Source organism: Ovis aries, chromosome 19 (genome assembly GCF_016772045.2).
Source record: "Ovis aries strain OAR_USU_Benz2616 breed Rambouillet chromosome 19, ARS-UI_Ramb_v3.0, whole genome shotgun sequence".
In the NCBI taxonomy this organism is placed as follows: Eukaryota; Metazoa; Chordata; class Mammalia; order Artiodactyla; family Bovidae; genus Ovis; species Ovis aries.
The window spans coordinates 643,787-666,023 of NC_056072.1; the positions used below are offsets into that span (position 1 = coordinate 643,787).

Consider the following 22,237-nt stretch of genomic DNA (forward strand, 5'->3'; position numbering starts at 1 on the left):
AAAGACCTACGACACATCTTCTAAACAAATCTTTTAAAGCAACTCTCTTAAAGATGCTCAAAGAACTAAAGTAAGATGCGGAGAGAATAAAAAAAAGATGTGTGAACAAAATAGAAATATCAGTAAAGAGATGGAAATCCTAAGAAGATATGAACAAAAAATTCTGGAGCTGAAGAGTACAATAACCAAAATGAAAAACTCACTACATGATTCAAAGGCAGATTTGAGCAGACAGAAGAAAGGATCAGGAAATTTGAACATTAGATAATGGAAATTATGTTGTCTGAGGAACAGAAAGAAAAAAGATTGAGAAAATTGAAGAGAGCCTCAGACCTGTGGGGCCTCATCAAGCAAATCAACATAGGCATCATGGAAGTCTCAGAAGGAGAAAAGAGAAAAAAGGAAGAGAGAATATTTAAAGAAATAATGTGCCTGGAGAATCCCAGGGACAGGGGAGCCTTGTGGCCTTCCGTCTATGGGGTCACACAGAGTTGGGCATGACTGAAGCAACTTAGTAGAATAGTTAAATATACTCACTTTTCAGTGTTGTTTTTAAAATTATATTTTGTGTCATTTTAAAATTTGCTGCATCTTTTTATAAATCAGAAAATTGCTCACATTAAAAAAACAGAAAGAATGGCTGAAAATGTCAAAAATTTTGATGGAAAGCATGCATATAAGCATCCACTCCAACATAATCAAACTTTGAAAAGCCAGGCACAAAGAGAAATCGTAAAAGTAGCAAGGAGAAGAAAATCACAAATAAGGGATCTTCAGTATAATTATAAGCAGATTTCTCATTAAAAATCATGGAGGCCAGAAGGCAGTGGGAAAATGTATTCAAATAAAAGAATAAAAACTGTCCATCAAGAATCTTATATCTGGCAACATTGTCCTTCAGTTTGAGGGAGGAATTAAATCATGCCCAGATAAAGTAAGGGAGTTCATAACCACTAGACCTGCCCTGCAAGAAATGCTCAAGGGAGACCTGCAGGTGAAATGGAAATACAATAAATAGTTATTCAAAGCTGTATAGGTAAAGGAAGATCTCAATAAAAGTAAGTACTTGGGAAATTATAAAGCCAATATTATTGTACCAGTGATTTGTACTTTACTTTTTGTTTTCTACTTGACTTAAGATACTGTTATATATAAAGAAGAAAAGTTATTAGTATAAAACTAGTATTACTATAATATTCCTTCTTAACTCCAAATCTTCTTTTCTACATAATTTAAAAAACTAATATATTTAAAAGAATTATTAGTTTATGTTTTGGAGAGCAGACAACATATGAAGATGTAATTTTGTGACATCAGCCACTGAAAGGGGTGGGGACAGAACTTTAAAGGAGCAGTTTTTGTAAGTTATTGATGCTGAGCTGGTATAAATTCAAATTACAGTGAACCGTCTATATCCACAGTTTCTGTGTCAATGGAGTCAACCAACTGTAGATAAAAAATATTTCCAGAATATTCCAAAATGCAAAACTTGGATTAGACACATGTTGGCAATTGTTTACATAGTATTTACATGGTGTTAGTTATGATAAGTAATCTAGAGAACATTTAAACGGGAGGATGTGCATAGTGAAAGTGAAAGTGAAGTTGTGTCCGACTCTTTGGGACCCTGTGGACTGTGACCCACCAGGCTCCTCTGTCCATGGGATTCTCCAGGCAAGAATACTGGAGTGGGTTGCCATTTCCTTCTCCAGGGTATCTTCCCAACCCAGGGATCGAACCCAGGTCTCCCGTATTGGAGGCAGATGCTTTAACCTCTGAGCCATCAGGAAAGCAAACGGGAGGATGTGCATAAGTTATATACAAATACTACATCATTTTCTGTAAAGGACTTTGAGCATCCACAGACGTTCATATCTTCAGGGGCTCCTGGAACTGATGGATGACTGAACAGTGTCTAACAGTAGGATGTTTAATATTATCTCCTTGGTTAACCACAAATAATTAGCTATGGAATACACAAAAAGAAATGGGAAAGGAATTAAACTTTGCTTTCAAAAGACCCACTAAGCATGAAACATTGCACTTCAAAAAAGCCACTATACACAAAAAAGTAAAAATGCAGACAATGAGGGCCAAAAAACTTATAAAGCATGTAGAAAACAAATAGCACAATGACAGAAGTAAATCCTTCCTTATCAGTAAATAGTTCAAATGTAAATGGATTAAACTCTCCATCAAAACACTGAGATTACAGAATGGATAAACAAGATCCAAATACATATCTTTCTCAGCTTATGATGGGGTCCCGATAAGCCCATCTTAAATTGAAAATAGTGTACATTGGAAATGCATTTAATACACTTAACCTACTGAATATCTTAACTTTAGGCTAGTTACCTTAAATGTGCTCAGAACAGGTACACTAGCCTAAGCTGGCCACAATCATCTAGCACAAAGCCTATTTAATAAGAAAGTATGAGTATCTCATGTATTTTATTGACTACTATATTGAAAAACATTGATTGTCTGGATACAGAATGGTTGTGAGTGAACCAGTTCTTTATCCTTGTGATCACAGTGCTAACTGGGAGCTATGATTTGCTGCCACTACCTGGAATCCTGATAGATCTTATCACACCACTAGCCCAGAAAAAGATTGAAATTCAAAGTATGGTTTCTGCTGAATTTGTATCAGTTTCACTCCATCATAGATTTCAGACCTCAAAGCACAAAGAGGTTGAAAATGAAAGGAAGGAAAAAAATATTCCTTATCTTTAAATGGTAATCAAAAGAGCAGGGTGTCTAAATATATATATATATATATATTTTTTTTTTCCTTAAGGGGAAAAAAAAATAAGGCATAAACTACTAAAATCAGAACTGAAAGTAGAAACATTACCAACAATTCTACAGAAATAAAAAGGATTATATGAGCACAATTATAGAGCAAAAAAATATGGGTAAACTAGATAGGACAGCTTTCTAGAAAGAAAATCTACGAAGACTAAATCATGAAGAAATAAAAAATTTGAGTAGTCCTGTAACTAGTAAGGAGATTGAATCAGTCATCAGAAAATTCCAAACAAAGTAAAGCCTTTACTATTGGCTTCAATAGTAAATTTTACCAAACATTTGAAGAAGAACTTATATCAATTCTCCCCGCCACCCCCCACCCCAAATCAAAGAGGTAGGAACATTTCCTGAATTATTCTGTGAGGCCAGCATTATTCAGATACCAAAGCCAGACCAAGACACTACAAGAAAAAATAAATTATAGGCGCTTGTCCTTGATCAACACTGATGCAAAAATCCTAAACAAAATAGTAGCAAACAGAGTTCAGCATTTTAAAGGATTATGCACCAGTTTGGATCTTTCCTGGAATTTAAGGATGGTTCAACATATAAAAATTAAAGTAATACATCATGTCAGCATAATGAGGGAAAATAATGATTATTCAATTGATGCAGAAAAAGCAGTTGACAAAATGCAACACACTTTCATGATCAAAACACTCAGCAAACTAGAAACAGAAAGAAAGTACCTCATGAAATCCAGACAGAGGTTCATGACATTGTACAGGAGGCGGTAATTGAAACCATCCCCAAGAAAAAATGCAAAATGGTTGTCTGAGGAGGCCTTACAAATAGCTGAGAAAAGAAGAAAAGCAAAAGGCAAAGGAGAAATGGAAAGATATACCCATCTGAATGCAGAGTTCCAAAGAATACCAAGGAGAGATAAAAAAAATCTTCCTAAGTGAACAATGCAAAGAAATAGAGAAAAACAACAGAATGGGAAAGACTAGAAGTTTCTTCAAGAAAATTAGAGATACCAAGGGAACATTTCATGCAAAGATGGACTCAATAAAGGACAGAAATGGTATGGACTTAAGAGAAGCAGAGAGATTAAGAAGAGGTGGCAAGAATACACAGAATAACTGTACAAAAGAGATCTTCATGACCCAGATAATCATAATGGTGTGATCACTCATCTAGAGCCAGACATCTTGGAATGTGAAGTCAAGTGGGCCTTAGGAAGCATTACTACGAACACAGCTAGTGGAGGTAATGGAATTCCAGCTGAGCCATTTCAAATCCTGAAAGATGATGCTGTGAAAGTGCTGCACTCAATAAGCCAGCAAATTTGGAAAATTCAGCAGTGGCCACAGGACTGGAAAAGGTCAGTTTTCATTCCAATCCCAAAGAAAGCAATGCCAAAGAATGTTCAAAGTATCACAGAATTACACTCATTCTACATGCAAGCAAAGTAATGCTCAAAATTCTCCAAGGCAGACTTCAACAGTACATGAATTGACAACTTCCAGATGTTCAAGCTGGATTTAGAAAAGGCAGAGGAACCAGAAATCAAATTGCCAACATCCACTGGATCATAGAAAAAGCAAGAGAATTCCAGATAAACATTTACTTCCATTTCATTGACTACACTAAAGCTTTTGTGTGGATCACAACAAACTGTGGAAAATTCTGAAAGAGATGGGAATACCAGACCACCTTACCTGCCTCCTGAGAAATCTGTGTGCAGGTCAAGAAGCAACAGTTAGAACTGGACATGGAACAATGGCCTGGTTCCAAATTGGGAAAGGAGAATATCAAGGCTGTATATTATCACCCTGCTTATTTAACGTATATGCAGAATACATTATGCAAAATGCCAGCCTGGTTGAAGCACAAGCTGGAATCAAGATTCCCAGGAGAAATATCAATAAGCTCATATATGCAGGTGACATCAGCCTTATGGCAGAAAGTGAAGAAGAACTAAAGAGCCTTTTGGTGAAAGTGAAAGAGGAGAGTGAAAAAGCTGGCTTAAAACTCAACATTCAAAAAACAAAGATCATGACATCCAGTTCCGTTACTTCATGGAAAATAGATAGGGAAACAATGAAAATAGTGACAGACTTTATTTTCTTAGGCTCCAAAATCACTGCAGTTGGTGACTGCAGCCATGAAATTAAAAGATGCTAGCTCCTTAGAAGAAAAGCTATGAAAAACCTAGATAGCATATTGAAAAGCAGAGACTTCACTTTGCCAACAAAGGTCCGTCTAGTCAGAGCTATGGTTTTTCCAGCGGTCATGTATGGATGTGAGAGTTGAACCATAAAGAAAGTGGAGTGCTGAAGAATTGATGCTTTTGAACTGTGGTGTTGAAGAAGATCTTGAGAGTCCCTTGGGCTGCAAGGAGATCAAACCAGTCAATCCTAAAGGAAATCAATCCTTAATATTTATTGGAAGGACTGATGCTGAAGCTGAAGCTCCAAAACTTTCGCCACCTGATGCAAAGAGCTGACTCCATGGAGAAGATCCTGATGCTTGGAAATACTGAAGGCAGGAGGAGAAATGGATGACGGAGGATGAGATGGTTGGATGGCATCACCGACTCAATGATTGTGAGCAAGCTCCAGGAGATGGTGAGGGACAGGGAAGCCTGGCGTCCATGGGGTCACAAAGATTCCTGCTAGTGCAGGAGACACGGATTTGATCCCTGGGTCAGGTAGATCCCCTGTTAGAGGAAATGGCAACCCACTCTAGTATCCTTTTCTGGAAAAATCCCATGGACAGAGGAGCCTGGCAGCCTACAGTCCATGTGGTTGCAGAGAGTCGGACACAACTGAGTGCGCGCGCACACACACACACACACACACACACACACATACACAACAGAATACAGTGCAGCCATATGAAAGAATTAGATCCTGCCATTTGTGACAATATAGGAAGACCTTGAAGACAGTATGGTGTTTGAAATAACTCAGATGAAGAAAGACAAATACTATGATTTCACTCCTGTAAAGTCTAATGAAACAAATGAGCAAACAATAAAACAAAAGCAAAATTTTAGATGCAGAGAGCAGATTAATGGTTATCAGAGGGGAAGTAGTGTGGACAAATTGGGTGAAGGGGTCAACTGTATGGTGACAGATGGAAACTAGACTTGAGGTCAGCGCTTTGTAGGACAGTAAGTCCGCTACACATAAACCTTCAAGTTGCGAACTTTCCAAGAGAAGAAGGTTCATTCTCATGTCCGGTCACATAAGTTATTTCATGTCTGGTGAGCGTTGTCATGTCCATGCATCCTCTGCAGGTGTTTGTGCTTCTGTGTACTTTACGGTCCTGCATATAGCACAATAGTACAGTGTGTTTATTTCAAGCCCAGGTTGTCTGGAAGCAACTGGTTTAGTTTTTCAGAAGTAACTGAAGAACCAAAAGGATTCATGACATGAGAAATGGGAAGGGGTTTTCTTTATTTGAGGAGGCACTGTTATTTTTTGAGGCATGGGACCCAGATGTAATATGGAACATGAAGCTTGCAGCAACCATTCAGAACTCAATCCAGTGCTACCATGTCATCTATGATGACAAAAAAGAGGTACTGGATCGTTTTTCCAAAAGGGTAGGAAGTGTAGGTAGAATTGAATCCAGCAAAGAACCAGGCCAATGCCCTCAGCGTCAGGCATGAGTGAGAGTGCAGCTCACCCTCCATCTCTTATTGCTGATGACCCTTCAGCGCTGCCATCTCCCACCTCTCCCTGCGCCAGTCAGCTCTTCTTGCCTGTTCACTCGATGCCAGACCCTGTACGCCAGATGTCATACTGTACTATTTGTATTTCTGAAGGTGTGGTGCAATTTAAATGCTTTCTTTATTTTTGTGTCTGTTTCTTATGTATTTTTATGTGAAAAGTATTAATATTTTAAACTTATTACAGTACAGTACTATACATCTGATTGTGTTAGTTGGGTACCTGAGCTTGTTGGATTTACAAATTAGACCTACTAATTTACTCTTGGAATGGAACTCCTTTGTATTAGGGATCTTACTGTATGGAAAACGTGGAGCTGTGAATGTGCTGTTTTGCATGAACCTAAAATGTCCATCAACTAATCTCAGTTTTAAGTCATTAGTTTATAACCAATAAACCTTCTCTCTAGGTTTTTCTTAATTTTTAAAAAGATCACTGAGTAAGTCAGTAGATGCTAGAAAAATGGTGATAAAATTCAATATACATTTCTTATAAAAACTCAAAGTACTGGTGTAAAGTGTAATATACCTAGCAAAATAAGGCTTTTTATGAAGCCTTAGCCTATGTGTTTGGGGTCATTGGAGGTGAGGACCAAGTTCTCAGTGGTACACCTAAGCCTAGTGTTACCAGCTGTGACTTTTGAATGGAAATGTTTAGTAGTTGTCTAATAAGCTCACTTTGTACCGTCGACCTGTTGCCAACAACATACTTAGTTTAACAGTACAAGTATTGCTATTAAAATTAGGATATTTACTAACAAAGTTTAACACTGTTCTAGAAATTCTTGGTCAAAGCATTAACATGAAAATTTTATTCATCAGGAAGGAGAAACATGACTGTCTCTCTTTGCAAACAATATATCAGCTTATATATACCTAAAAAAGTCCTGAAAGATGAACTGCAAAATATTTTTAGTAGCTGAAACAATTTTGGAAAATGAATGGATACAACATAAAAATAAATTAAAAACCAGAAGCCTTAGAAGAGGAAGGGAGCAAGTTATGAAGTGGGGAGATTTGTCTATTGATGATGAGAATGTTCTCTGCAAGAATTAGTTCAAGTGTTTTGGCTGCCAGGTTAAAATCATTTATAAGAGGTACCTCTTGTGACAAAAAAATCACAGAGACGGGGCTCCTGGTTTACCTTCATGCTTAGCAGCATGCAGAAGCTCAGGTCCCCCAGGCCCACTGGCCATCTTTTGGCATTGCTGTATCCATGTGTCCTGGGCTTCAGGATGGACCCCTCAAGGGTTGAGACCCAGAAGTGTCCAGAGGAAGAAGATACCCAGGCAAGTTATTGATATATAACACTTTTGGCCATCAGCGAAAAATCTATAAATTGGACCTGCCTCTTGAGAAACCTATATGCAGGTCAGGAAGCAACAGTTAGAACTGGACATGGAACAACAGACTGGTTCCAAATAGGAAAAGGAGTACGTCAAGGCTGTATATTGTCACCCTGCTTATTTAACTTATATGCATAGTACACCATGAGAAACGCTGGGCTAGAAGAAGCACAAGCTGGAATCAAGATTGCTGGGAGAAATATCAATAACCTCAGATATGCAGATGATACCACCCTTATGGCAGAAAGTGAAGAGGAATTAAAAAGCCTCTTGATGAAAGTGAAAGAGGAGAGTGAAAAAGTTGGCTTAAAGTTCAACATTCAGAAAACGAAGATCATGGCATCCAGTCCCATCACTTCATGGGAAATAGATGGGGAAACAGTAGAAACAGTGTCAGACTTTATTTTTTGGGGCTCCAAAATCACTGCAGGTGGTGACTACAGCCATGAACTTAAAAGACACTTCCTCCTTGGAAGAAAAGTTATGACCAACCTAGATAGCATATTCAAAAGCAGAGACGTTACTTTGCCAACAAAGTTCTATCTAGTCAAGGCTCTGGTTTTTCCAGTGTTCATATATGGATATGAGAGTTGGACTGTGAAGAAGGCAGAGTGCTGAAGAATTGATGCTTTTGAACTGTGGTGTTGGAGAAGACTCTTGAGAGTCTCTTGGACTGCAAGGAGATCCAACCAGTCCATTCTGAAGGAGATCAGCCCTGGGATTTCTTTGGAGGGAATGATGCTAAAGCTGAAACTCCAGTACTTTAGCCACCTCATGAGAAGAGTTGACTCATTGGAAAAGACTCTGATGCTGGGAGGGGTTGGGGGCAGGAGGAGAAAGGGGCGACAGAGGATGAGACAGCTGGATGGCATCACTGACTCGATGGACGTGAGTCTGAGTGAACTCCGGGAGTTGGTGATGGACAGGGAGGCCTGGCGTGCTGCGATTCATGGGGTCACAAAGAGTCAGACACAACTGAATGGCTGAACTGAACTGAATGTATATCTCATAGTATCCCAGGTGGCACTAATGGTAAAGAACTCTCCTGTCAGTGCAGGAGATGTAAGAGACATGGGTTTGATCCCTGAGCCAGGAAGATCCCCTGGAGGAGGGCAATGCAACCCATTCTAGTATTCTTGCCTGGAGAATCCCATGGACAGAGGAGCCTGGAGGGCTACAGTCCACAGGGTCACAGAGTCAGACAGGACTGAAGTGACCGAGCATGCACGTATGCCTGTCAGCCTGATACTGCACGTGCATGCATGCTTAGTCGCTCAGCTGCGTCCGGCTCTTAGCACGCATGCATGTATAGCACCACTGTGGCATGCATACATGCATGCTCAGTTGCTTCGGTCAGGTCCGACTCTTTGTGACCTTGTGGACTGTAGTCCTCCAGGCTCCTCTAACCATGGGATTCTCCAGGCAAGAATACTGGAGTGGGTTGCCGTGCCCTCCACCAGGGGATCTTGCTGACCCAGGGATCTAACCCTGGGTCTCATACACTGCAGGCAGATTCTTTACCATCTGAGCCATCAGGGAAGCAAGCATTACTGTAGAGCTTAAGTATGGGTTTTCCTCATTTCTACACTGTGGTACTATGTCAACCAGGACATGTGAATGCTTTCCCCAAAACCCAGCCCTTACTTATCTTGGAGTTTCATTTTCTCTCATTTTTAAATCTCTGTTTCAGTTTGCAAATTATTCTCTTTGATAGATAATAAGATTTGAGATATTTTAATATTATTTTATATTTCTAAAATTTTTTCTTGGAGTATAGTTGATTTATAATGTTGTGTTAGTTTCGGCTGTACAACAAATTGAATCCGTTATACGTGTATCCACTCTTTTTAAGATTCTGTCCCCATATAGGCCATTACAGATTATTAAGTAGAATTCCCTGTGCTATAGAGGATGTCCTTATTAGTTATCATCTTATGTATAGCACACCAATCTCCCAATTTATCCCTCCCCTTCCCTTAGCCCCCTAGTAACCATGTTTGTTTTCTCCATCTGTAACTCTATTTCTGTTTTGTAAATAATTTTGTTTGTATTCTTTTCCTAGATGGTATTTGTCTTTGACTTACTTAGTAGGACAATCTCTGGGTCCATCTGTGTTGCAAATGGCATTTTTCTGTTCTTTTTATGGCTGAAGAGTCAGATATGACTAAGCAACTGAACTGAACTGAATATTCCATTGTATATATGTAATGCATCTTCTTTGTCCTTTCCTCTGTTGATGGACATTTAGGTTACTTCCATGTCCTGGCTATTGAAAATAATGCTGCCATAAACACTGGCGTGCATGTATCTTTTTGAATAATGGTTTTCTTTGGGTATATCCCCAGGAGTGGAGTTGCTGATTGATATGGTAGTTCTATTTTTAGCTTTTTAAGGAAGTTCCATTCTGCTCTCCATACTCAATGTACCAATTTCCATTCCCGCCAACAGTGTAGGAGGGCTCCCTTTGTTCCATACCGTCTCCAGCATTTATTGTTTTAGATTTTTTAACGATGTTCATCCTGACTGATGTGAAGTGATACCTGATTATAGTTTTGGTTTGCATTTCTCTAATAATTAGAGATGTTAGCCATCTGTATGTCTTCTTTGGAGAAATGTCTATTTGGATCTTCTGCTCTTTTTTGACTGGGCTTTTTATATTGAGCTGCATTGTATATTTTAGAGATTAATCCCTCATCTATTGCTTCATTTGCAAGTATTTTCTCACATTCTGAGGATTGTCTTTTCATTTTGTATATGGTTTCCTTTGCTGTACAAAAGCTTCCCATTGCTTTATTTTTGTTTTTATTTTCATTACTGTAGGAGGTGGGTCAAAAAAGATCTTGCTGAGATTTATGTCAAAGAGTGTTCTTGCTGTTTTCCATTAAGAGCTTTACAGTGTCTGGCCTTACGTTTAGGTCTTTAAACCATTTTGAGTTTGTTTTTGTGTATGGCACTTGGTAGTGTTCCATGTTTCATTCTTGTACATGTAACTGTCCAGTTTTCCAGTACCACTTATCAAGGAGACTCTCTTTTCTCCATTGTATATTCTTGCCTTCTTTGTCACAGATCACAGGTGCCCATAGGTGCCTGGGTTTATCCCTGGGCTTCCTATCCTGCTCCATTGATGAGTTATGATTTTAAAGTGCTTTGAACTCCAGAGTCATGTGCCATGGAATCGTGTATGTTTGGGGGACATTTTTGAAATCGTCTCTCTCATCTGGGGCACATACCTGTTCTTGCCTGGCCTGCTTTCTCTGTGGTTTTCACACATACCATGATGTCTTCGTCACTCCACCTCCCTGAATGAGTCAAAACTGAGTATGTCTCCTCTCTGTGTCTCTTCTCTGCGAGATTCGGGATATTCTGCCACATCAGTATATTGTCAGGGGTTCTGCTTTAGCCAAATGAGCAAGGTAGTGAACGTTTGGGACACACACATCCCCCATGCCAGCCGATGCCCCCTCTAGCCCAGGAGCCTCATGCCGCCCCAAGAGAGTGCAGCCTCCGCTCCCGCTGTCTGTGCCCTCAACCAGTCTTTCTAGCAGTTTCATCCCTGTGTTTGTTCACCTGAGGGTTTATGTTCTTGACAAGTACAGAATTTATCCACCTCCCATTTGTTGTTTCTTTATTATTCTAAGTACCTCTCCATCTCCATGCTCAGATGTTTTAACCCCACCCTTCCAGTTCCCGTGTGATGAGACTGTTAACATAACTGTCCAGTTAAGTCAGACACACTTGTCATCGTTTCTCATTACCTTCCAGTGTGAATGACGGTGCTGCACGAATGTTCCAGACATGCCCTCAGTACATCTCTGGTACAAAGACCACAGCCCTAGCCCACACCCACCCCCATCGCTTGTGATGGGGAGGTGGAGTCATCCCTTCGAACGCGTCTATCCTCAGGGGCAGCAGGTAGGCTTGATGCAGGCTTGCTGGGCATCAGAAGCAGGCATGTCTCACAAAGCTGCCGCAAGTATTCAGCATGCTGTAGCAGAGGCCAAGTTCAGAGCAGAGGCACCATCCCTCCTCCTTCCATCGCTTACCTGTCTCCGGGATGGGATGACTGTCCCAATGCCAGATGCTGGCTTGGGTCCTAAGAGTTCCCAGGTGAGTTAAATCCTCTCCTTGTGTGCATAAGTTCAAAGTATTCTACTACACTGTGGGACCTAGTGTGTGGATTCTTTTCTGAGTGCCAAGAGGACAGGGGTCCTAGTCCAGTCAGGACTGTGGTGATAGCCAGTGAGCTGTGCTTCTGATCTGAGGCTTGAAAGATAAATGGGAATTAGTCAGATGAGAGGCTGAGGGGCCGGGGATGGTGGTGTGAAGATGGGCCAAGACTTTGCAAGAGGAGTGATCTCCATGTTTTAACACTAGGGGCCGCTTTCTGATGAGGGTCTGGGAGAGGTGAGCAGGATACTAGCAGTTGGTTGTTGTTGGCAGGACAGTGGGAATTGAGACTGAAATAAGTAAGGACCCGAAGATGGAGGGCCTTTTACCCCTAGTACAGGAACTCAGCTTACAGCCCTGTGAGTGAATTGGTGGCTGTGGTGACAGAGGACGTTCAAGTCATGGGTGGGAAGACGAGCTCTGTGTCTGCTGGAACGTGTTTGAGAAACCTGTCTAAACCTTGAGAAGCAGCCTGGCTGGAGGAGGTGGATGTAGGAATTTGGCATCTGAGCTCTGATTAAACTGTGTGAGGCAGGTAGTATATGGAGGGGAGAACACTAGAGCCCACTCTGAGCTGAGCTGGTTGTACAGATACAGGGAGCAGATGGGTCACTTAGGAGAGCTGCGGGGACCTGGTGGCCCTGGGTTTGCAAGCCACTTGGTCCTTCTCAGGTGGTCTTCACCCCTCCTATGCTCCCACTCCATTCTTTATGGCGAGCTGGATTCTTCGGCATCCCAAGAAAAGGTTGGCCTGGCTCACCTCCTCCTCAGTTAGTGGCCAGTGAGCTTGGTGGATTAGCAGCAGGGTCACTGTGAGGAAAGCGTGGCAGCATCAGTGGACCAGTTCCACTCAGGTGGAGCTGCTGTAATTGACTAATGTTTGCTGAATCTAGGGTTCCGTCTCGAATCTCACACAGACTGTCAAGGAGGAAAGAGGGGATGGCAATAAGGAGTAAAACGACTTCAGCTTGTTGAGAAGCACAGTGTGGTTGGGATAGAGTGCAGCCCAGCGCAGCCCAGCGCATCCTGGCTGGTGACAGCCCTGAGCTAAGCCCTCAGTCCTGGGATGCTGCTCAGAATGCAGGTCTAGCGTATCCCTAGCCTTCCGTAGTCTGCTGTCCCTCGCCAGCTGGAGGGAGGCCCATTTCATCACCCTGTTGTGAGAACGTGTCACCGTGGAAAGAGCTTGGGCTTCACAGGACAGTACTCGGTTCAGTTCTGGTGCCTCCACATAGTAGCTGTGTGACCTTGGCAGGTTATGTCTGGCTGAGCTTCAGTGTCTTCAAGAATATGGATGCAGTAGCAATACCCTTGCTGTGCCCACACCACGCCCTTCCCATGTGATAGAGGTTCGATGCAGATTGGCATTAACACTTGGGAAGACAGCCAGGCCACTGTGCGGCTGCAGTTGCTTTACTCACATCTCCTGATCCTTTCCTCTCTGTCTCCTGGAGAAATAGTCTTCCTCTGACTCCGCTTCTTCACAGAGTCTCTATTTTCTTTCTCTAACTAAACAAACCATCTACCATACACCTTCAGGATGTAAGGGCTAGTTCTCTTCCCCCACATTCCACCCCCTGTAAGATAGAGGGATGGTCCTGGTGTCCTGTTGGCTCCTGACCTTCACTTTTATGTCCTTACAGCCCCAATAATCCCAAACCACACACTGAATCCCAAACAATCTGGTTCCTCCATTCTCCAACACCATTTTGCTACCATCTGTGACCATCTCTTCTTTGAGGACTTGGGAATCTGTCTGTTAAAATCACCAACCCCCGTGGCCTGCAGTGCGAGCACCTGGGCCTCCTTCACCCAGGAGGCTCTGGGTCCCTGTGCTGCTTCTCTGAGCTGCTGCCTGTGGCTTCTCTGCCCATCTGACAAAAAATACTAGGTGCCTTCCTGTGTGCCAGGCTCTTGGCTAGACAGTGGGGTTCAAATGTTGAACCAGGCATATAAGATCCCTAACCTGCACTGAGCTTATATTCTCCCTAGAAATCCTGTCTTTACTATATTTCTGTCCCTAACTATATAAACATGTTCAGGCACTTCCTGTCCTTAAAAATATTTCTGTCTTGAGAATATGCAATGGGGAAAAGACAGTCTCTTCCATAAGTGGTGCTGGGAAATCTAGACAGCTACATGTTAAAAGAATGCAATTAGAATATGTTCTCATACCATATATGAAAATAAACTCAAAATGGATTAAAGACCTAAATGTAAGCCCCCAAATCATACAACTCCTAGAAGAGAACACGAAGCAGGACAGTCTTTGACATAAATCACAGCAGAACATTTTTTTGAATCTGTCTCCTAAGACAAAGGGAAACAGAAGCAGAAATAAACAAATGGGACATCAAAGTAAAATGCTTTTAACAGTGAAGGAAACCATCAGCAAAACAAAAAGGCAGTCTTCTGAATGGGAGAGAATAGTTGCAAATCGTATATCTGATAAGGGGTTAATATCCAAAATATATAAAGAGCTTATACAACTCAAACAAGTAACCAAACAACCTAATTGTAAAATGGGCAGAGGATCTGGATAGACATTTCTCCAAAGAAGATACGCAGATGGCCAGGAGACACATGAAAAGATGCTCAACATCCGCAGTCACCAGGGAAATGCAAATCAAAGCCACCCTGAGATATCACCTCACACCTGTCAGAATGGCTAAGTTGACAAGGATGTGGAGAAAAGGGAACCTTGTTCACTATTGGTGGGATTATAAATTGGTGCAGCCACTATGGAGAACAACATGGAGGTTCCTCGAAAAACTAAAAAGAGAGCTTCCACATGACCTTGCAGTTCTTCTCCTGGGTAAATATCCAAAGAAAATGAAATCACTAACTTGAAAAGTACCTGCACCCCAATATTCTGTGTACAGTAGCCAAAATATGGAATTGACCTAAGTGTCCATCAACAAATGAATGGCTAAGAAGACCTGGGGTGTGTGTACACACACAATATGGGCTGTTACTCAGCCATAAAAAAAAAAAGAATGAAATTTTGCCATTTGTAACAACATGGATAGACCTGGAGAATGTTATGCTTAGTGAAGTAAGTCAGAGAAAGACAAATACTGTATGTTATCACTTGTATGTGGAATCCAAAAAATAAAACAAATAAAACAGAATCAGACTCACAGACATAGATAACAAACTAGTGCTTACCAGTGGGGAGAGGGACAGAGGGAGGGACAAGGTAGGGGAGGGGATTAAGAGGAACAAACTGTCTAAAAAAAATAACAATAAGGATATATTGTACAGCACAGTGAAATATAGCCATTCTTTTGTAATAACATTAAATGGGGTATAATTTGTAAAAATCTTGAATCACTATGTTGTACACTTGAAACCTAATATAACCTTTAAATCAACTTCGCTTGCATGCCTCCCTGGTAGCTCAGACCGTAAAGAATCCGCCTGCAATGCAGGAGCCCATGGTTTGATCCCTGGGTTGGGAAGATCCCCTGGAGGAGGGCATGGCAGCCTACTCCAGTATTCTTGCCTGGAGAATCCCATGGACAGAGGAGCCTGGCGGGCTACAGTCCGTGGGGTCGCAAAGAGTCAGACACGACTGAGCGACTAAGTACAGCTCATGCATGCATGCTAAGTTGCTTCAGTTGTGTCTGACTCTTTGCAACCTTATAGACCGTAGCCCTCCAGACTCTTCTGTCCATGGGATTCTCCAGGCAAGAATACTGGAGTGTGTTGCCGTGACTTCCTCCAGGGAATCTCCCCAACCCAGGGATAGAACCTGCATCTCTTAAGTCTACTGCATTAGCAGGCAGATTCTTTACCACCAGCGCCATGTGCTGCTGCTGCTGCTGCTGCTAAGTCGCTTCAGTCGTGTCCGACTCTGTGCGACCCCATAGACGGCAGCCCACTAGGCTCCTCCGTCCCTGGGATTCTCCAGGCAAGAACACTGGAGTGGGTTGCCATTTCCTTCTCCAGTGCATGAAAGTGAAAAGTGGAAGTGAAGTCGCTCAGTCGTGTCCAACTCAGTGACCCAAACCAACTATACCTTAATTTAAAACAGTTTAAGGAATAAAAGAAATACACCTCCCCTTGTCCTGTACCCCTTTAGCCAACACCCATCCCCTCTCTGGTCTTTGCCCCTTACCCTGGAGCAGCTCTCTGCCCCAGCAGCTGGGCCTCTGTGCCAGCCTCAGTGCTGAGACTACTGGCAAGAAGTATGAGGGTCCTCTTCGGGGTGCGCAGGTAGTACTGCTCGTCCTGCCCTTTCCTCCCCCTCCTAGTGACAAAGCTCCTGCCTCGCCGTTCCACTTTCCTCCCAGCCTCCTCTCATTCTCCTCGTCCGCCTGAACCTCCTGTGTCTCTCCTGTCAGGAGTATCGGTCCTCTCCTCTGTCACCCTCTGGCCCCCTCCACACGCTCTTCCTTGGGCAGTTTTGGCCACGGCTATGTCTCTGCTACCACTTCCATACCAAAGGCTTCCAGAGCTGCTCGGACTCTTGCAGACCCCTGCCCTCTGTCCCCTCTCTTGCCAGGTGGCCCCTCCTCAACACTGGAAGCCAGGTCTTTCCTAGGCAGGCCTTTCCTCCCCATGGTCTTCACACTCAGCTGGTCCCCGGTCCTTGGATACGCCTCCTGAACCCCTCGTTCTCTCATTTCTTGTCTCATATTCAAAGATTTTTTTGTGTCTTTCCTAGACTATTACATTAGCGTCTCTTTTTCATCTTTAACTTTTTATTTGTATAAAATATACAGAGATTCAAAGATAAATAAACTATCTCTGCCCTTGAGAAGTGGATGGTCCTGGCTAGTCATGGGCTTGTGAACAAACACATCTCCTGGCAACAGGAAGACGCACCAGTAGAAGCCTGTTTGAGAGGAGGAGCAGATCGAGGTCCATCTGTGGCTGATGCGCTCCTCCTGACACCCCGAATGCCTCTTTGCCTGTATGTTTCTGTCCTATGCTCTCCTTCAGCTCATTTGTAGATTTCCAAGACATCCTGCTCACTTTGGTGGGCATCTTTCCAGGAATCTGACCTTTATTCAGTTAAACTGTAGCAGAGTGAGATTTGTACAAAAAAACGTTCCACATAATATACAGGCAGACACTACCTCTCTGGTGCTGCGCATCCCCTGGGTTGAATGTGGCCTAATTCAGATGCATCTGATTCACTCGTGAACTTAGCTAAGCCCACGAAAAGCTCGGAGCCCATGGTTTCTTTCTTGATTCTTTATTTAGTCAGTATTCTATCACATTATCAACATGATCAGAAAATGCAGATCCAAGAAATAGGCTCAACACAGCAGCTCGGGTATTTCTACTGTTAAACAAGAGTTGGGGCTAGATATTCCCTCTTGTCACCATCTGTGCACTCTTGCCCCGCTGTGTCCTGCACCCTGGCCTGCAGCAGGGCTCAGCCTGCCTCTCCCTGAGACATCTTTCTGCAGCATCCAGGGCAGGGGAGAGCCCACAGACCTGTCAACACACCCCACTGACTTCAGGCCCCTAGGTGGTCTCCCTGTCTGGGAATTTGGTTCACCTGGATGACAGGTGCTCTGCCCTGAGTAAATGTTACCCAGCAGGTGTGAGTGCAGCTCGTAGTTCAGCACACTGTTCTCAGAAACTTTGTGGAGGGGCCTGTGATGCTTCTAGTCAAGAGCTGGGAACCCCAGGTCCTCTGCTCAGTTCTCTCTAAGTTGGCTTACCTTTCGGCATCCTGGCTTTCCAGGCTCTCAGGGCTGCTGGGCTGTCTGTGTTGATAATCTTTTGGTGCATGTCCCCAAGTGTTGGCAGAGCTCCTCTGGTTGTCCCTCGGTTGTGGGTTGGCCTCCACCGCGCCTGACCCCGCTATCATCCCTCCAACACTCGGGCACCCTTGTGGACTGAGGTGCTTTCTGGCCATCTGCCCTGTGAAGGAGCCGCCTCAGGAGGCTGGGCCAGCATCTCACCTTTGCTTGTTCCCTGCACCCTGGAGCCCTCCTGTGTCTGGGCTTGCTGGCCCGCGATACGTGTCCGCTAAGTGCATGACCAGGGCAGCGGTCTTCACCCGGCACCCGGCCAGGCTGTGCTCTCATCTCCTTGTTTGTCTTTCAGGAGCCCAGCCGCTGGGGCTGCCATACTACACCGACCCCGGAGGATCGGGGATGAATCCTGCTGGGAACCCCGTGGCGATGGCTTTCCAGGTCCAGCCCAACTCATCCCAGGGAAGCACGGCCTACCCACCGCCCCCTTCCTACTGCAACACGCCCCCACCCCCATATGAGCAGGTGGTGAAGACCAAGTAGCCGGGAGCCGCCAGCACCTGCCTGTGTGATGTGGCTGGGAGGCAGGGCGAGGCCGTCGCTTGCTCTCCCTGCCCCGTCACTGCTCACTTCCAGAAAAGGTCTTATGAGCCACTGAGGGCAAGTTCCTTTTTGATATCTTCAAAGCACAGCTTCCTCTCAAGTTTTCCTTGGAGGACCAATATTTCAATTCACCCCGTGTCTCCTCTGTTGCTTCTGTTTCCAACGTAACCTGTGCTCTGGCTGAGTGGACAGTCCTGAGGGTTGCCCCCCTGAGCTGGCTGCCCAGGCCCGCAGGGGGCAAACCCCGGCGGAAGGCCAGGCGGTGCGGGTGAGTGCGTGGGGACGTGAGGGGGGGCCCATGGCCCAGGCACCCTGCACACACACGGCAGGCTGCCGGCTAAAACCAGGCCCTGCAGAGCCAGCAGTCTCCTCTTCTAAAAATGATGACGGGGCGCAGCCTCCGAGCCCCCTCTTCCCCTTCCATTCCTGAAGACCAGAGTGCTGCCCTTGGTACCGCCAGGGCTTGGAGAGCACTGGTGTGCTATACCTCAGGGAGATGGGGCTCTAGAATCAGGCCAATTTGATGTCTGTAGTTCCCCGAAAATCACTAAGGGAAGGTATTTAAATTCATGGGAAATTGCCTCCTGCCTCAAACTGGACATTGCATTTCGTGAGCTCTTGGTCTGACCTGGGGGGAAGTGGAGCTGTTTTCAGTGCATCTGGGGAAGGTGGTGTGGAGTCGTGCCCTGAGGTCAGACTCGGAGTCTTTCCTGGGTGTCAGTAGTTCTGTGGCCTGTGATCACAGCCAGGCTCTGCACCCTCCCCTGAGGCAGGCCTGACAGTGCGTCGTGATGGACACTTTCAAAGGCCGGCTGGGAAGCCACGCCGGCCCCTGGAGAGAAGTGTCCCAGCGGAGCACAGCCAGCGGCTTGAGCCTGGGAGGGCAAGCCTGGGCCCCGGCTGACTGGTCTCAGCAGGTGTATGCCAGTCTCTGCAGAGGAGAAGCTTGCTAAGAAAAAGACAGGAACACAAAACCCCGGGACTGTAAATAGACCTCTTCCGAAAGGACTGAATAGATTTCACTGACGAGTTAATCAAAATTAGAATAAAGATGTGGTTGGAAATGCAAACCTGGCTCAGAAGGCTCTCTGGCCCTCGAATCACAGGTAGTCCTGGATCGTTAGGGGACTGGAGTTCTGCTCCTCTGCGTAGGCTACGCCCACCATCGTGTACTTAAACCCAGACTGAGACCTGATGGGTGGTGTATAGCAAGGGCAAAGCATCGATCATAGCGGAGACACGTATGTATAGTAATGGGGCAGGGGTGGGGGTGGGGATGGGGTGCTTATTTTTGAAATGAAGTAATCAGAGCCTCTTGAGAGGTTGTCAGTCATTGAACCTGAGCATCAGGACATCTCACTAGAGTGATGCTGAGCGTTTTCATTCCCCACTCCTGTCTCCATGTCCCTGCTCTGCTGGAGTAGGAGAGAGAGTCAGGATGGAGAACCTGGAAGCCTCCCCAGGGACTCCATGGGACACTCTTGGAGCCAGATGAACACTGGAAATAGTCTGAACATAGATGCTGCTGCCGGTGCTTTTGACCACTGAGCGTGACCTCTGAACTCCTGTCCCCAACTTCAGTCCCTCCCCACACTCAAGTCCTTGATTTGAATGAGACAACAGAGCACAACATTTGCTGTTTACAACCCAGGATAACTACACGGGTCCAGAAGTTTCTCTTCCTCCAGGCCACTCGTTTGGCATTTTCAGCTCCAGTTTCTTCCTTTGCAGTTCTGATGAGGAAGCACCCCCCAAGCTGGAGTTGGTGCAGCTACATAGGCACCCAAATGTCCACGATGAAATTCTGTTTGGGGGTTTGTTTTTTTTTTTATACCAAATGATCTTAAGAGACTGGATGATTTAGGTAGCACTCAACTATTTTATAGTCATGCTTGTATGAGATAAACTTTGTTTTCCCTTGAACCTTGGTGAGAACCCACTCAGTGGTTAGTGTGTGTGGAAATTCCTTTTACAGTGATATGTCCTGCCCACTGTTTCCCTATGCTGTCGGTGGACAGTGCCCACTGCTTGGAGCCAGTCCAAGCCAACTTCTGGTGTGTGAAGCCCCATAGAGTCCATGGCTAGGAGTGAACTGGGAATAGATCTGTGCATGCTTTTCCTCTTGTAACACTTGGCTCATTTGTCTTTTTTGTTCTTTTGGTAGGGTTATGTTTCCTATGTATGCACAATAAAAATAAATTTGGGCGTGTGATTTGACTGTTTTGCTGGGGACTAGCAAAGAGGGTAAAGATGAAGTTTCTGAAGGACAGACAGCAGGCTCTGAGGTTAGCTGAGTGGGGTGGAATAGGTGGAGATGCACCCAGTCTCAGGAGAACTGGAAATAATATGCTTTCTGAGAATATAAGGAACTTTTGTTTCACCAACACATTAAAAAAACCTAGCTAAGGAAAAAATATCTGAAGTAAGCAGGACGACAGAAGCCTTAATTACATAAACTCATAGCTAGTACTGGCATTAATTATCTGGGGGGCTGCCTGTGCTCTGTATAGGTAGGGGGCCTTGATTTTTAAATCTAATTCTATTTGGTCAGAAACTGTATTTCTCTCACATATCTCTACCTGCTACAGTTAGGCAGTATTTAAGATGAATTACTAACTGAGATAATATTTATCAAGAAGTGTTTCATAATTTGCTGCCTTAAAACAGGACAGGAAATCAGGTAGAAGATTTTCAGAGCTAATTCACACATCTCACTGGACATGCCCCGGGTCATCAACTTCCCCCCAGTGAAATGGGAGCAGGGTCATTTACACATCAAAGGTCAATGACTAAAGGTGACCAACAGAGTACTCAGTCTCATCTGTCCCCACCCCCAGATTTCACTGAACTCCAAAAGTCCGTAATGTTAATAGTCCTCCAGGCAAAAAAAGTACAAGATCAGAAACTGAAATTTCTGAAATAGAAGGTGGTGCATGGGACTGATGAAGAAACCCACATCTGAGAAGGTGGGAGCTGAAAATGTGAGAAGTTCAGTGACTCAAAGAATCCAAAACCTCAGTTTTTTCAACTGCAAAATGGGGTCATACTCAGTTCAGTTCAGTGGCTCAGTCATGTCCAACTCTTTGTGACCCCATGAACCGCAGCACGCTAGGCCTCCCTGTCCATCACCAACTCTCAGAGTCCACCCAAATCCATGTCCATTGAGTCGGTGATGCCATCCAACCATCTCATCCTCTGTCATCCCCTTCTCCTCCTGCCTTCAATCTTTCCCAGCTTCAGGGCCTTTTCAAATGAGTCAGCTCTTTGCATCAGGAAGATCCAGTGAACATTCAGGAATGTTCACTGAATGTTCAGGAATGTTCACGGGATCCAGTGCATCCAGTGAACATTCAGGAATGATCTTTAGGATGGACTGGTTGGATCTCCTCGCAGTCCAAGGGTCATACTACTTGTTGCTTACACCAGGCTTTTACCAGGCACTTTATGGTCACTCAGCAAATGTTAGAAATCCTCTATTCTCCTTCACTCCACATTTCCCTGAGCAAGAGAAACTGAAGTGGAGAGAGAGAATGCATTCCCAACTAGTCCTTTGCCCATCAGGAGATGAGCTCCATGGTATAACAGGAGCAAATTTGCTTTGAATACATCCCAGATATGAAGGTGGAAGTTGACAGGGCCCCATTCACTGCCACCGCCCCTACGTCACCTTACCATCCTGAAATGTTGGTGTGTGCTGCTCAGTCATGGGTGTAGAGCCCACCAGAGCTGGGAAGGAGAAACCTCAGGCAACGTTTTTCCCTACCATTTATATGTCGAATGAGATCTGTGAGTGCCCCAGATCCGGCCATGAATGATAAGCAGTATTTTGTCCATCATATTACTGGGGTGTATCTTTTGCCATTCCCTGACCCCGGCCCCAGTTCTTTATTATAATGCCCCTGCCTCACTGGTTG

At 44.2% G+C, this 22,237-nt stretch overlaps 1 protein-coding gene across 3 annotated transcripts in view; it reads left to right on the top strand.

The window, feature by feature from the left end:
- VOPP1 (VOPP1 WW domain binding protein) overlaps positions 1–20,535 on the top strand; it is a 167,808-nt gene extending 147,273 nt beyond the window's left edge. For all 3 annotated transcript variants that reach the window (XM_027957924.2, XM_060402039.1, XM_060402040.1), the window contains one exon: positions 18,073–20,535. In XM_027957924.2, coding sequence (XP_027813725.1) covers positions 18,073–18,263 — 191 coding nt within the window. In that variant the 3' untranslated portion in view covers positions 18,264–20,535. The remainder of the gene's footprint in view (positions 1–18,072) is intronic.
- Positions 20,536–22,237: the final 1,702 nt, after the last annotated feature.